At 42.3% G+C, this 16,304-nt stretch overlaps 1 protein-coding gene across 1 annotated transcript in view; it reads left to right on the top strand.

Moving 5' to 3' along the window:
- Nucleotides 1–16,304, top strand: part of BRINP1 (BMP/retinoic acid inducible neural specific 1) — a 179,284-nt gene that overhangs the window by 137,515 nt on the left and 25,465 nt on the right. The window contains exon 6 of the mRNA XM_024762613.1: nt 11,950–12,186. Coding sequence (XP_024618381.1) covers nt 11,950–12,186 — 237 coding nt within the window. The remainder of the gene's footprint in view (nt 1–11,949; nt 12,187–16,304) is intronic.

The raw sequence follows: 16,304 nt of genomic DNA, 5'->3' as shown, positions 1-16,304 counted from the left end.
TTATTGGAGCAAGTAGTTGTATAGCGCTTTCTGTGTGCTGATAGGTTCTGCTATTTACTTTAGAAAGTCTGCGATTTTCCTAAAATTACTTGCCAACTTGTGGATGTGCGTAGGTGTGCCATTTCCATAGCTATTCTCATACTCTCAAAAGAATCCAGAACCAGAAAAGATCAAATACCTTTATAACAGACGATTATGAAAGCCTTGCAACATTCCAGGTATAGATGACTATAAAAAGGGCTGCCTCTGACCGGGGGAAATCTGGAATAATTTGGTGACTCAAGACTCAGACTTGTACAGAAAGAGGTGGAAATGCTAATGGAGCATAAGCTGGTGTTGAGGGGGGGATATCAGAAGATTTATCATTTGGTGTGTGGTCACGTGGGGCTATACCTTTCAATAAACTTGTGGCCGAGCGTGCAGCATGGAACTCCTGACTGATCAGTGATCAATGTGACAGTTTGACCTACTTTAACCACCACATCCCACTTGATTCCTTGTTGGTCTCTGATTGTACACAAATCAGGCGTCAGGATGGCCAAAACCTAAATAAATCACCCGTGGAAATTTTTATACATTGACTCTCTTCAAACACAGTACCTGTTTATTTTTTAAGATTATTAAGTCAATCTTTATTTTTTTTCCCTCACAATACATCTTAGGCACAATTAAGCTCTTCTTTGGCACTGCAAATATAGCACTTTCGATGCACTTCTACTCTGTTCTAGATACATTCTACCTTGTTTCATGTACACAACTGTTCATAGTTCTACTAAATTGCAATTAAATTCCCTGAAAGTAGAATCATATCCTTTTTAACATATTCATTATTCACTTCTTATTTCAGTGTTTAGTTTGTAGTATATGCTCGATAAATATTTACTGATTTAAATTTATTTGAACTGTCAAATCAGTTTGCTTTGAATCTTAATTTTTTACTGTGATAAAATATATATCACACAAAGTTTAATGTTTTAAACATTTTAAAATCCACAATTCAGGGGCACTGAGTATATTCACAGTGTTGTGCAACTGTCATCACTATCTAGTTCCAGAACTTTCTCACCATCCCAAATGGAAATTCCATATTCATTAAGCAGTAATTTCCCATTCCCCACTCCCTCCAGCCCCAGACAACTACTAATCTTCTTTCTGTCTCTATTGACTTGCCTGTTCTGGACATTTCATATAATTGGAATCATACAATATGTTTTTGTGTGTGTGTTTCTGGCATCTTTGATGTAACAAAATGTTTTCAGGGTTCATCTGTGTTGTAGCACGTAACAGTACTTCATTCTTTTATGGCTGAGTTAAGATTCCATTGTGTGGATAGACCACATTTTGTTTATCCATTCATAAGTTGATGGACATTTAGGTTGTCTTCACCTTTTTGTTAATATTGCTTCTATGAACAGTGTGTTCAGGTTTTTATTTGAATACTTCTGTGCAATTCTTTTGAGTATATACCTTAAGAGTGGAGTTGCTGGATCATATGGCAATTCAATTTTTAAAAATAAGCTTTGGTGGAAAAATAAGTTTATTTTGTGGTACATTGCATGACTGCATCTCTCTCTTCCCTGAGAGAATTATGATACATAACAGTGCATTGCGTGTGACAGGCAATGCTGTCCTGTGGGAGATGTATACACCCCACTTAGTTGACATTGCACTTGGACATATGGTTTGCTTTGGCCAATGGAATGCAAGAGAATATAATGCATGCCTCATCTCAGAAGACACTTGAGGAGACATTGCCTGGCTTGGCTTTTGTTTCCCTGTGTTATGAGAATGGCATATACCTGAGAGACGCCACTCCTTCAGTATAGATCCGAAAGAAGAAGACATCTGATGCAGAGCCAAAGCCCAGCCAACATGAAACATGAGCAAGAAATAAACCTTTGTGGTTGTAAACCACTGGGATTTGGAGGCTGTTTGTTAGGAAACAGAAATGTAGCAAAAGCTCAATAATACTGAAACACTAGATTAAATAACATAAACCACACTTATTTACTGCAGGACTTCTCAGTGCCTCAACTGGGCAGATGTGTACTAGGAGTCTCAAGAGCTGGATTAAATACACAGAGTTTCCTGAATGTATTTGATCTTGGTTACATCTGCAGATCTATGATTCTGTGTTATACAACTTGGCAAATGCTGGACTGTAATTTCACTTGGGTGCAATCCTGTCCGCAATAACTATTCCAAACTCCTCTACTCTTACAGAAGTAGAGGTCTTTTCTTTATTCCTTTTTGCTGAAATGTGTGTATATTTTATTTTAGTTGTACATTTATGAATTTTGTTCTCCTACCCAACTGGAGCCCCCTGAGGTCAGAAACCGTCTTATTCATTTCTGTATCTCTAACATCTAGTACAGTGCCTGCCTCAATAACATGGTGAGTGAAAGGACTTTCCTAAGAGTGGCTGAATTGAACAGTTTTATTTTTACACACCTACTGTGATCTAGTATTGTGCTTGATAGCATGGAAAGCATGAAAAGGCAGTTATAGCTCTCAAGAATCATAATTTGTAGCAATGGATCCCAAACAAAATATGTGCTGAAATTAGTGGTCAAGGCCTTTTAGCATCATTGTTCTCTTAGGATGCTTTTTCAATTTGTGCATTTTTTTCACTCAGATGTTTCTGAGCACCTGTCCCCTTCACTATTGAGCTGAAGTTAAAGTAGCTTCAGGTTTCAAGCTATGATGTTGGGAAAGATGAAACAGGTCCTGCTCATGAGGAATGGCTCTAGAGAGATGGGCTGTGCTAAGCCCAGAACAGAGAAACACAGTCCTCTCTGAAGCACATCCTCTTTAAATTCACCTTCATTCAAACTCATTTACTGGGTACCCACTAATGTGCCAGATAACAAGGAAGTGGGAGGTGAATGAGGTACTGCCTCTTGCATTCAAGGAGCTCACAGACCAGGAGGAACATGAATATAGACACACATAGTATGATGCAATGTGTGTTCTACTAGAATTTGAGTTATGTGCAAGGTGCTTTGGTTGCCCACAGAGAGAATGCCTCAGATTGTCAAAGGCTTCCAGAGAAAGCAATAGAAAACAGGGTGAGGACAGGAAATGACATTAGTTGGATAACTATCATGTACTAAGAGCTTCACATGGGTTACATAATTGATTTTGTTTTCCCATTCATGGAGATATAATTTACATCCAGAAAAATTCACCCTTTTGAGGTGAACAGTTCTATGAATATGACAGACATATCCAGTCATGTAATCAAGATACCACCACAATCAAGATATAAAATTGTTCATTTAACTTTTACAAAAACCTACACAGGAAGCTTTAATGAGGAAACTGAAAATCAGAGAAGTTAAGCCTCTTAGTTTTAACTTCCCAAGGTCATGCCGTTAATCAGAGCTGGAGCCAAAATTTGAACAAAGAGAATTTGGAGCATTTGGGGGACAGCGGTGGTAGTGGTACAGGATGTAGCAAAAAAAGGGAGTTAGGTGAGAAAAGAATCTGCAGACATCAGCTGACCTAGGGATCAGGTGACACAGAATCTTAGAGGTGTCATTTGGTTTTTATCATGAATTCTATGAAGAAGCTTAGGTTTAAATTGACTCAACCTGTTCTTAAAGCTTCAAGGGCATCTTCATGTTGCAATTTTATGAAACTGAATTTTTAAATTATGTTGGAGAAAAAAAGTATTTTGGCCTCCTTATTGTTAGCGATTTCATAGTTTAGACCATATTCTCTTTTTCAAAGTTAAAAGTGTCATTTAGAAGTCTCCCTGCCCCCAATCCCTTTTGCCAGTTTAAATCCTCCTCTGATTGTCTGCCTCACTGAAAGGTAAGTTCCATGAGAGCAAGGATTTTGTTTCTAGTTCCTTGCCTTTTCGCCAGTGCCTGAAAGAGTACCTGGCATCTAATAGATACCTATTTGCTTAATAATTGAAATAAGACCAGAACAGAATAGACTCAGAAAATCAAGGTTGAAAGAATCTTCATGATCAACTAGTACACTGGCTGGCCAACTTTTTCTGTAAAGAGCCAGATGGTAAATATTTTAGGCTTTGTGGGTCACACACAGTCTCTGTTGCAACTATCCATCTCTTCCATTGTAATGTGAAAGCAGCTGTAAACAATACTTCAATCTGTGTGGTTGCATTCCAATAGAATTAATTTGTGAAAATAGGCCCGCGGGCCCCAGTTTGCCACTTCCTGTATCCATCAGTACAGGCTAGGTTATGTTGTGCTAACAAACAATCCCTGAATCTCAGTGGCAAATGTAAATACTCATTTCTTACTGATGCTACATCATGGTCACAAGTCACTTGTGATTCTGCTTCACAGAATGAAGAAGGCATTTATCTGGAGAACAGCAGTGGCCTCTAGATGGAACATTGTTGTTCTTGTGGTGATGGGAAAAGAGAATCTGATGGATCCATGTGTGGGTCCTCGTAGCTTCGTTTTGGAAGTTGCAAACATCACTTGCACATTTCATTAACCAAAACATGTCACGGGAACCTATCTGAGTTCAGAGGGTGGGAGTGTGTAATTTTTTCAAAGGCAGGACACTGCAGGGAGGGGCACTGAATACGCATTAATAGGTTCTTTGGAACATCCCTACAGGGTCACCCCTTCTATACTGCCAGTCACCCCTCAAAACTTCTGCTGGTTTAAAAAGGTTTTCATTTTATTGTGCAGAATATCATTTACCTGTATTTTTCCTCCAAGAGTTCCATGTCTACTCCTCAAGATCCCGCAGGGTTATTCTATCAGGAAGGGGGAGCCAGAACCCACCCACTTTTCCCCCCAGGTAGCTGCCCTTCCTCATTTCCTGGAGTGCAAATGACCCTTCATGGAGACAGGGCTGAGCTTCTGAATGAGATCATAGCCTTTTTGCCCTTTCTGCACAGTTTCACCCTGTGAATTATCATCTTATTTCCATTCCACTCCAATGAGCTGTCAGCGATAGATACTGTAATTCACTGCAATAGAAACACAAACAGATGGGTAATTGACCTGCACGCCTTCATTACACTGAGGTTCAGAATGACTGCTGGAACCATGAAGTCCTTTATCTGCCAGTCTGAAATCCCTGGGCTTTCACAGGAAGGGGGTCAGGCTGACTTTTTGCAAAAGGTACAGTCCTTGTTGTCCTCCTCCTCGCCTCGTGCTTTTCAGAAATGGACAGAATTTGACAAGCAGAACTTAGCAGGTACAAGACAACAGGTGGGACTCCTATAGGGCTCTGAGAGATCTACAGGGGGCCACATTCTGATGCAAGAACAGGATAGGAAAATATTTATACTCAACCAAAACAGAACCTGTATTTTTCCCTCTTCCTCTTAGCACTGTAAGAGATCGTACATTTAATGTTTAATGAAATAGGTCAGAAAAGAGCAAATCCATCAAAATATTACTATATTAGGTAATTAGGATACAGAATAAAATAAAACAAAGCTGAGGGAAACAAAAGGAAGATGTAGAGCTCTTGCCTTGAACAAGACTTAGATTGATACAAGGTATGCACACACTGACCCAACTTTGTGCAGCATATGCCTTCTCCATGGAACGCTGGGGATGCCCTTCTATATCTACTGAGACCAGGCTCGTGTCTCAAGACTCTACCCACATCCTACTCACATCACGAAGTCTTCCATAATTATCATGCCCAGGCTTATTTTCTTTCATCTTCATAATAGATCACTGGCTTATTCAATATTTGAAATATATTTATTGAACACCTACTATTTACCAGACATCATACAACTTTATGTTTTAATCATCAGTTAAGGCTTTTGCCTCTTGGATTCTGAACTTTAGTTTTGAATCTCCAGGTAGCACTTCTGTGTCCTTAGAAGGTAGGAAACATCTAGTCCAGCAGTTCCTCAGGTACTGCTTGTTGAAGGAAGGAGAAAGTGGCCAAGAGGTCCTGTCAGCAGAGGAGCAGGGTCAGGGTCAGGGATGAAGGTCGGATTGGCTTTTGTTGATAGTGTCCTCTTTTCCAGACATTAAGTGTTCCCTAGCTCACTGAGCACAGTCACCTGAACCAGGTGCCTGCTTTACACGGCGATATTGACAACAGCAATATTGACAATGTCCTCAAAGGTCTCCAGGGATCCAATGTAAGATTACCCTGAAAGTTCTGTTACTTTAGCGCCTCCCAGTGGTTGAAACTCAGAAGCACAGTGAGCCGCCTTTTCTTTTTCTGAATCTCAGGTTCATTCCCTGCCTGTAAGAGACCAGGATCCTTGACCTTTACCTTTGTTGTTGTAGGAAGCGCTCTTCCTCTGATGAGCTGACAGATCTCTGCTCTGTGTCATTCTTCCCTTCAGAGTTGTGATCTTCTCTGAGGTGCCGAAAGTTGTTCTTCTCTAGGGAACTTGGAAGTAAATGAACAAACAAAAAAAGATGAACCTTAATCAGAAAGAAAGGTGATGGCTAAGTTGGCTCTTAGTTGGAAAGAATGATATTTCCTGAGGCCTTTGCACATGCTGTTTCCACTTTCTAGAACACTCTTCCTGTGGATCTCCCATCCCCTAACTCCTGTTAATCCGTTGGGTCTCAGCCTAAATGCTGCTTCCTCTAGAAGAGAGTCTTTGACCACCCCTACTCCATGCTGGGCTAGGTATTCTTCCCGTGTGTTCCCCAAGCAATCTTGTGCTTCTGCTAAAGCACTGGTCTCACTGCATCCAAGCAGCTTGTTTACAGGTCTGTCTCCTTCCTTAACTGTGAGGTCAGCGAGGGCAGGGAGTTGCCTGCGTTATTCACCCTGGTATCTGTGGCACAGTGCCTGCCACCCAGTAGAGCTTAAGCAATATGTGTGGAAAGAAGGAAAGAGAGATGGAGAGAAGAAGAAGATAGATGGAAGAGAGAAGGGAAGGAAGGAAAGGAGGGAGGGAGGGAGGGAGGGAAGGAAGGAAGGAAGGAAGGAAAATTCATTGAAGTACAAACAATGGAACAATAATAATGAGCACCTACAATAATTACTATAATGCTATTAAGACAAATTGCACTCTTGGCATGTTTCCTACTAGCCCAAATGGGGCTACTCAAGAAGGATTTTTCCAAGAAGCGCTCAAGTTTGGTCCAGGTAATGGATTATGTTCTAATAGGGTGTAAATGGAGGAACCTAACATTTATTGAACACTTAATTATAACAAAATACCATAGATTGGGTGGTTTGAACAAGAGACATTATTTCTTACCATTCTGGAGGCTGGGAAGTCTAAGGTCAAGGTGCCGACAGATTCAGTGTCCGATTAAGGCACATTCCTGGCTTGTAGACAGCTGCTTTCTCACTGTGTGCTCACGTGGCCTTTTCTTAGTGTGTGCTCAGGGAGGCAAGGCGGGGGAGAGGGAGAGAGAGAGGGAGGAAGAGCGAGAGAGCGCAAGCGTGCATGCCTTCCCGTCTCTTCCTCTTACTATAAGGGTACTAATCCCATCGTGGAGACCCCACCTTCATGACCTCATCTAAACCTAATCATCTTCCAAAGGCCCCACCTCTTAATGCCATCACAAGGTGGGGCAGGGTTAGGGTTTCAACGTATGAAATTGGGGTGGGAGGGGCACAAACATTCAGCCCATAAGAGTCAGGTGTTTGCTAAACTGCTGTTTATGCCTTTTCTTCCCTCATTTACCCTTTTCAACGGCCCTGGAAGGTGGTTATTGGGATTTTTAACTTCACAGGCAAGAAAACTGAGTTTCAGAGGGGCTAAGACATTCCCAGAGGCCACTCTGTGCCATAGGTACCACAGAGGCCCCAAGCCAGGCATTCGTCTCAGTTTCCACACTTACCCACTGGAGATGCGGAAGGACCTGCCAGTGTTTCAGAGTTCAGTCCGAATTCCCAGATTCAAGTCCTGAGTCTTTTACTATAGTTGTGGAGCTATGGACATGTCTTCAATTCTAATGGCCTCAAAGGTTTTAGGGACAACTTTCTCTTCAGTAGGGATGAGAAAGGGGATGCTTCTTTCATTCAACAAATGAGAGTCTGAAACCTCCACAGGGCTTGGTCTTAAGTTACACCCTGGGGGCTTGTCGTGGACAGATAAGCCTCTGTCCCCATAAAGCCCATCTCCCCCATTAGACAGTGGGCTGTCCCCCTTAAGCCCACTGTCTAATGGGGGAGATGGAACAAAAATGAAGACAAATGAATAAGGTAATTTCATTCAGAAACTAATTCTGTGAAGCAAATAGAAGAGACATTTTAACTCGGGTGGTCTGGACAAGTCTGGATGGCAGGACAAGGGGGCCAGACAGAGATCTCGAAAAGGAATATTCTAGGCACAGGGGAGGACAAGTGCAGAGACTGTAGAAAGAATAAGACTGGCGCAAAAGAGGGACTGAAAAAGGGCAGGATGCCCGTGTGTCCTGAAAAAAAAGAAGAGAGGATAAGGAGAGAAGAGAAAGGACGCGGTCAGTGAAATAGAGATACCCTCTCGTGTGACAGCACAGAGACTGTACGTAAAATACAAAAGGTATCGTGCAACGTGCGTGTTGAAGTGAGGCAGGAGGGGGGACTGAGGAAGATGGGGCAGAAATCAGGAAAAGAGAAGGCAGATGACATGGGGGTTCCCACATCGACATCGTGCCCACTGTGGAACAGCAGAACATTCCATTTTAAAGTACCAGATTTTTTTTTTAAGTATAACAAGACTGGGCTGGGGCTGCAGATTCCATATGTTTAGCTTGGGATAGTCGCTGTGCAAATGGAACTTTCAACTCTTGCCTTCCTGGGTTTTGTGAGGCCAAATTTATATGCTTGGCACCAAGGGTGGCCTTTTTCTCTCTCTCATTTTCTCAGTTTTCCTTTCCGTGTGTATGAGTGTGTGTGTGTGTGTATATCTTTGGGAACTTTGGGGACAGAAGATTCCACCCCAGCCGGCAGCTGTATATCTTTCAAACTGTGGTTCCCCAGGCCAAATCCCCCTCCAAATTATTTATGGCTCCCATTGAAGCCAGCAGGACTCAGGCGCCCATGTAGGAGGTGCTCAGCAATGGGCCTCTTTGTTGGACACAGGTCATTGGGAGACGACACTGCCGGTGACTGCTATTTGAACCTCCGCTGCTGGAAAATGGTTATGTAACTTTAAACAGTAATGACATTTTGCAGAAAAGTGCTTTTTAATTGCTATGTCTTCATTATTCTCTTTCAAATTTGCCCAGGAGATTCCGCCTCAGAGACAGCTTGGCAGGTTCTGGGTTTCCATTTTTAAAGAGCAACCAGTTTTGTGTTTCAGCTGTTCCCAGAAACCCCCCAATCCCAAACTTCATCTGTTTTCAGTTGTGTTACATGGGGTAGGTAATACTGCCTTTTGTATCCTTGCCAGATGGAGAAATGATTTAATGCAATTTTTGAAAAATGCTCTCCCCAAATTCCTTTTGGGCTGGGACTAAGAATAGAATATTTTATCCCGTACAAAGGGGGAGAAAGAAAATGATGAGCAAGCTAGAAAAGTAGGACTGAGAGTATAGTCTGTAGAATTTCTTTAAGCAACAGAAACTTAACCCCAATCCATAGACTTAGATGCCTGTAGGGGATTGGGATCAGCTAAAAATAAATTTTGCTTCGGAAGTGAACATGGTGATACAGATAAAGTGACTCAATAATGCATACTCCGAAAGAATCAGAGGCTTGGTTTAGAAGGACTTTACTGCTTGATTTGATTTGCTCTACCTTTTGGTATTTGCATCATATCCCTCCGTACAGGAGCCCTTCTGAGCAGTGACTCACTCATTTGGACGCTCTGCTCATTGGGGTGGCACTCACCCACCCAGCCTTGTGATGGATCATCGCCCTGGGGCTGTTCAGCTCTGTCTGTTAGCACGTTTTCTGTGCATGTTGACAAAGGATCCACCTTTCCGAATAGCCCTCCCACCAGTGCTGGTTCAACAAACACATAATTCTAGACCCCACTTTTTTGTGGAAGCTCTCCAAATACCCAAACACTGCCTTCTAGATATTTTCTTCTTCTGATTAGATACTCACAGCTATTGTTCCTTTGTTTATCCTGAAGTTTCTGTTGAAACTTTTAAAAAAAACTTTAATCAGAGAAATGGCATCCCTGTCATCATCATCATCAAAAATAGGAATAAATCACATGTGTTCATTTGCTATGCGTCAGGGACTTGTTCTAGACAATTCTAAAGAATTATTTCACTTAGCTCTCTCAATAACCCTCTGATGTAGGTACTAAAGGTATCTTCATTTGAGAGAAGAGAAAGTGGAGCCTTTGAGAGGTTGACTAACTAACGTGAGATGACTTAGGTAGTCAGTAGAGAAGCCCGACTCTAGTACTGCCCAGCTCTTAACTACTGTGTTATGATTTCCTACCAGAAGGCACACTAGAAGCACAGTCTTCTTTTTCACAAGGCCCCTCTGAAAATAGTCTTTTTTTAGCTGCCATGTGAAAACAGGTTGAAATGATGGGCTTCGTTTTTTTTTTAATAATCTGAAAGCAAGAGAAACAAAGACAAAAATCTAGAAACACAACTTTGAAGTCGAGAGTGAAAGAAATGCTGAGTTTATTCGGAAGATCCCTGATGAGTAGGATTAGGGATGTCCCTGAAGCACGAATGAGAAAAAAATTTAATCCAAATAGCACAGTTCTCTTTTACACAGTGGGTAGTAAAACCATTACCCCATCATGCACTGGTGGCAAAAACTGTTGGCAGCTCCAAATGAGGTGGAGAGAAATGTCCCAGGCAAAAGTGCTTGAATTAATTAATTTAGCCCAGAGTTGTCCTTTTTTCTGGGCACCATAGGCGCCGGCCTGCTGTGCTGACATTTCATAGGTACAAGAGTAGTTAGTACTTGTGCCCAGATAAATCCTTCTCCATCATTGGCCCTCTAGCTTAGGACTTTGATTAGTCAAGTGTAGAGAAAAAATCATGAGGTGTGGTCAACAGTGCTCATCTCATAACCATGAGCTACTCATTTCCTCTTGGTGGGCTTTGCCTTCTTCATTTTTAAGCAAAGAAGAGATAATTAATTTAATTTGATGCCATTCTCCACTGATATCTACGTGTATGTGTGAGTGATACTGTGGTCCTGTTCAATTATGTAACTCTATTTCTATCATCCTTACCCAGGAAACTACCAAAGTATTCCCATTATTCACAGGATGGAGTCCAAGTTCCTTAGCGTATATAATAACGACCTTTGCACTCTGGCATCTGCCCTTTTCTAAAACCTGTTCTCCTCCAGCACTGCAACCCCACCCATCAAATTCATTTCATTCACCAGCAACTCCCAGACATGTTAAGTCTTAGTTCTTGCTACCCCTCTCTTCAGAGTATGCTTCCTGTTCTTTTTTACATAATGACCTCTTATTCACTTTTCAACCAGCCCAAATATCATCTCCTCTGCAAACGTTTCCCTGCTATCCCAGCAATGCTGTTTGCAGCGTTCTGCTGTCCAGTTACCTCATATGGCCGACTCTGCTCTGGGTCTATAAAGCTATGTTACGATGATGTGTGTCCATGCCTACCCCTGCTGTTTATATTATAAACTTCCCAAGGGCAAAGATCATGTCTTTTTTATCTCTATAGACCTAGTGCCTAGCTCAGGGCTTGTGCTTTATAAATGGGTTCATAAATATTAGATGAAAGGAAAAGGAAAGAAAAGAAGGAAATAAGGAAAAATAAACGGCAATCTTGTGCTTTCAGTAAGGGTTTTCTCCCAAAATGGAAAAGGTATATTAACAGATCTGGCTCTAGCTTCAGTCCTAATATCACGGAATAGAGTATGCAGTGCGGAGATGGCCAAGGTCATGACCTGAGAAGTTTAACTAGAAGCAAGGCAACTGGAGGCCTTGCCAATTATGCCCTGTGTGGATCTAGGCAGGCCCAGAGATAGTTTGGTTACACAAAGAGAAAGCTAGCAGCTTCGGAGTCCTACGCATCACCTCTCGAAACTGTTAATGAAACACCTTTTCTAACCTTCCCTTTTCCCCTCCTTGCTATTCTCAAACAGGTCTTCAGATCATCTTCCCTCAGTATCTGCAAGAGAAATTTGTCCAATCAGCCTTGAGCTACATCATGTGCAACGGTGAGGGGGAATACGTGTGCCAGAACAGCCAGTGTAGATGCCAGTGTGCCGAGGAGTTCCCGCAGTGCAACTGCCCCATCACCGACATCCAGATCATGGAGTACACGCTGGCCAACATGGCCAAGTCTTGGGCCGAAGCGTACAAGGACCTGGAGAATTCAGGTAGAGAGCCTGATGCTACTACTGCATGAATGGTGCCCTGCCAAGTCGGGAAAATGATCTCACTGGAACTAGTATAGCTGAGGGGAGCATTCAGTAACCCCCCAAGCCTTTCACGTTGGAGGGTCCAGAGCCATCCTAGCAGCCATCAAAGAGTAGGCACTCAGTACGTCTCCAGCGAGTGGAATACTGAATAACATAATCAAGTTTGTGGTCCTATGATGTATTGCTTCTGTGGTACCCAGACGACAGAGAGAATAATGTGTCATAGCACATAGGAAGCCTCTGGAGAGGGGAGTCAAAGCTAGTTGTATTGATTCCTGAGTCTGTGTGTGTGTGTGTGTGTGTGTGTGTCTGTGTGTGTGTGTGTGTGTGTGCGCACGTGTATGTACCTGTCTCCCTAAATAAATGAACACACATATATGTGTAAATATGGGTATGTGTATATATATATATATATGTACATACATAGGTAGATATTGCTATAGATATCCAGCGAATTCATCGACTTCCGTAGCTGGAAGTCACTTTTCAGGTAACTTAGCTATTTCCTGTTTTTGTGGTTGAGAAAAATGAATTTCAGGGGAGGAACATCAGTCACCCGAGGCCATAAAGGAGGTGAGGTGCAAAGTTGGGTTTTTGCCTCGTGGAGCTTCTAGTTAATGGGCAATCCCGGCACCGATCAGGTAACTCTGCAGAGAATAGTGACATACGAATCATATGTATGTAAGGAGCGAGGGGCTCCTGTAAGCAAATCTCGTGGCGTTGGAGGGCAGTATGGCCAGGGAGTCAGGAGAGGCCGCCTCGAGGGAGAGTCTCAGTACCTGAGTGTGTGCAGAGACCAGAGGGTGAGTGCAGGTGGACCAGTGGGAGGCGCCTGGGAGAGAGATGGTTGCCATGTGAGTTACAGGGGTTGTATAGGTAGTAAAAATGGGAAATGTGCAGAGATGCTGAGGTATTTAGAAGGAACAATTAGCAGGGCTTGATGGTAGATTGACCCTGAGAGTTCAAGGGAAGGGCATTGAGGTGAGCTCCAAGGATGTGTTTTAGGTATGCTTGCTAGACAATCTGATGGGCGCTGGTACCATTCACAGAGCTAGAACACCCTGGAAGGTTTGGAAAGAAGACTGTGTACTCAGTTTTGGACATGAAAAGCTTGGGAACCCTTGAGACTTCCAAAAAGAGATGCCAAGTAGATATTTGGCATTTAATATGTGCTCAGAGATCTGTTAAATAAATGGACGTATGTAGAGAGCGTTTCTGTTTTTAACACAACCATATATCCCTTAAATCTATTACAACGTTAATAGATTGAGTTAAAGTGAGTAGTGATATTCCTGTGTTCTAGAGGAGGGAGGGTGTCAAGACCCAGTGTCTTCCCCAGGGTTACGTAGTTAGTAAATGACAGTGCTGGTAATGGAATGCCTGATTCCAAATCCACTACTCATAGCAGCTTTTGTAACTTACTAATTCTACTTTACCCACCCCCAGGCCTCAGTTCCCTCATCTGATAAATGAGAGGGCATGTTTGTGTTTTTAATATTTGAATTTATTTAAATCTTTAGCCAAGAAACCCTTTGATCAAACAAAATCTTACCTTGGAGCCACTGTGTACCACAGATAAAAGCTGAGCTGTAGAGCGCTGTGTTTGAAAACCACTGGTTTCCGTGATCTCTAGGCCTCCCACCAGTTCTGGGAGTGCAGAATGCATCCATGATTCTGCTCTCACGGGGTCATCGAGTGGAGCTGTGATGCCTTAGGTACCTGCACCCATTAGTCCATTTAAAATCCTGGGAATCCATGAAAGAGGAGAGGTTCATGATGGAAATGTATTATGATGATTATTTGGCCTCAAACAAAAGAAGCATTTGATAAAATGCTTTTGAAAAGAGATTCTACTGATTGCTAAAAAGCAGAGGGGTGTGTAGGCTGTGTGCACAAGTAGTAGGAATCCCTAGCACGGAATCCTTATTCCTAAGGAAGAGAAGCCACTTTGAGTGGGTGGGTGTGGGAGGAAATTCAGAAAGCTGAGATGCTGCAGGGTAAGCTGAAAAGGCCACAGAAGTGATTTCTGTGTCACGATTGTCTCTCCACAAAAGCACACCTTTCCTCTAGATATCCTGCACTCATCCATTTGAAATGTTTGTACCCATGAAAACAAAGCCGTCCATCCACACGTGTATGTGGCTCGTACATGTATACTTTCCTCCTTTTCCTTTGCAACCCATAACCTTAAGGACTCAGCCCCAAGTAATTTGGAGGAATTAATGACTGGCCAAAGGTCAAAGCCATTGATTCCTTCAAGGCTCGAGAGTTAGTGGTCACATAGGACCTAGTTTACGCACATAAATGGGGGTCTATGCTTCCTTTATTGGGAGGGAACCCTTCTACTTTTAGTCAAGAAAATGAAATCATTTTCACTTTTTAATTAGGCGTTCGTATCTGACCCAAATTCTGGTTCTTTGAAAGGACTGTTATCTCCTCCGAGGTCAACAGAGCCCTCTGCAGGATGAGCTGTGTGGCGGGGAGAGCTGGACTGGCCAAAGCAGCAGCATCATTAGGGCCAGTCCCCTGCCCCCAGCCAGCCCACTGAGTAAATCCCTCAGCACCGTCGTGTGTATCCTCCCAATCTCACACAGCCGTCCACTCGGCACCTTCTGGGTATCGAAAACTATTTACGCAGACAGCGTCTCTCAAGATTTGAATTAGATGCTCTTACTGACAGATGGGGAAACTGAGGCATTGAGAAACTAATGCTTATACAGCCATCCAAGGGTCAGGAAATCAGTCTGAACTCGTGCATGTCTAACGGTCTATAACAAGGTTCCTGAGGAGTCAGAGACTCCTGTTTCAGCACCTTAACAGAAAAGATATTAATATATTAAAAAATATATAGTTTTTTTCCTCTCAATTCACTGATCCTCTTTATGTGTTGAGAGTAAGTGTAATATGCTACATAAGAGCATAAGATTCGGAGCCAGTCTAGAGTTCTAATTCTACCATTTGCTGGCTGTGTGACCTCGGCAAGTTAATTAACTTCTCTGTGTCTTACTTTCTATAAAAGGGGGCACTAAAAGCACCCACCTCGTATGTTTGCTATAAAATCACTTATATATTGTAGATGTTTAAGACTGACCCTGGTGCTTATCGAGAGCTTAGAAGGCATTTTTTAGAAAAAAAAGAATGCCTAATATACCTGAAATTTCCTTGTAGGTTTTATGGAAAGTATCAAGCTTCAGATATCTGTTGTAAGATGATAGCTAGATAGCTAGATAGCTAGATAGCTAGCTAGATAGATAGATAGATGACAGATAGATGATAGATATCCCAACCATTTAGCCTGTTTTTCCTGCAAAATGATCAACCCCTTAATTTTTTAACTTTCCCAATAGTTGAGTGGGGGATTGAGTAGGAGGTATTAGATCAGAAAACAACAGCTCAGGTTTTAGTCCTGTCTCTTGTTACTCATGGACTGTTCTACCTTCAGAAAACGATATTCCCACTCGAGGCTTCAGTTTCTCCAAATGTAGAACAAGAAAGCTGACCTAGATCATTTCTTCTAAGGCTGTGTCACCTTGTAGCACACACTGACACACTGAAACTCAGCATCACAAACTGAAATCTTCACCCAGGAGACCCGAGAGTTCATCCCCATCTGGAGTCTCCCAAAACGTGACTTGATGTGAGGTGGTCCACACATGCAGCTTCCAGTGAGAATGCGGCACACAGCGGGGAGGGTGATCGATGTCAGTTCTCTGTCGATCCTGAAGATTACATCAAAGAGAATGTCTCAGTTGCTGCTAATATCCTTTCACATCTATCACCTGCTCCTTCCCTAAATTTCAAAGTGAGAGCAGGCACAGGGGTTCAGTCATTTAGCAGGCCACAGCATTTGGCTAGAATTTATTAATATCATTTTCATTATATTTATTTTTACAGCTTTATTTTTATAGCTCCTGTTCTACCGAGGGCATCTGATAGTGATTCTCTACTTGGATTGGATAAAAATTTAATTGATTCAAAGATAAGTACAAGTAAATATAAGTACAAGTGAATGTCATAAAGTTGGCGTTCAAATGACAGAAGTTCGGGCAGCCCTGTCTGAAGCAAGGATGCGGGAT

The sequence above is a fragment of the Neophocaena asiaeorientalis genome, unplaced genomic scaffold (assembly GCF_003031525.2).
Source record: "Neophocaena asiaeorientalis asiaeorientalis breed wild unplaced genomic scaffold, Neophocaena_asiaeorientalis_V1.1 scaffold78, whole genome shotgun sequence".
Taxonomy (NCBI): domain Eukaryota; kingdom Metazoa; phylum Chordata; class Mammalia; order Artiodactyla; family Phocoenidae; genus Neophocaena; species Neophocaena asiaeorientalis.
The sequence above is the reverse complement of the archived record's forward strand: the minus strand, read 5'-3'. Positions and strand labels throughout refer to the sequence as shown.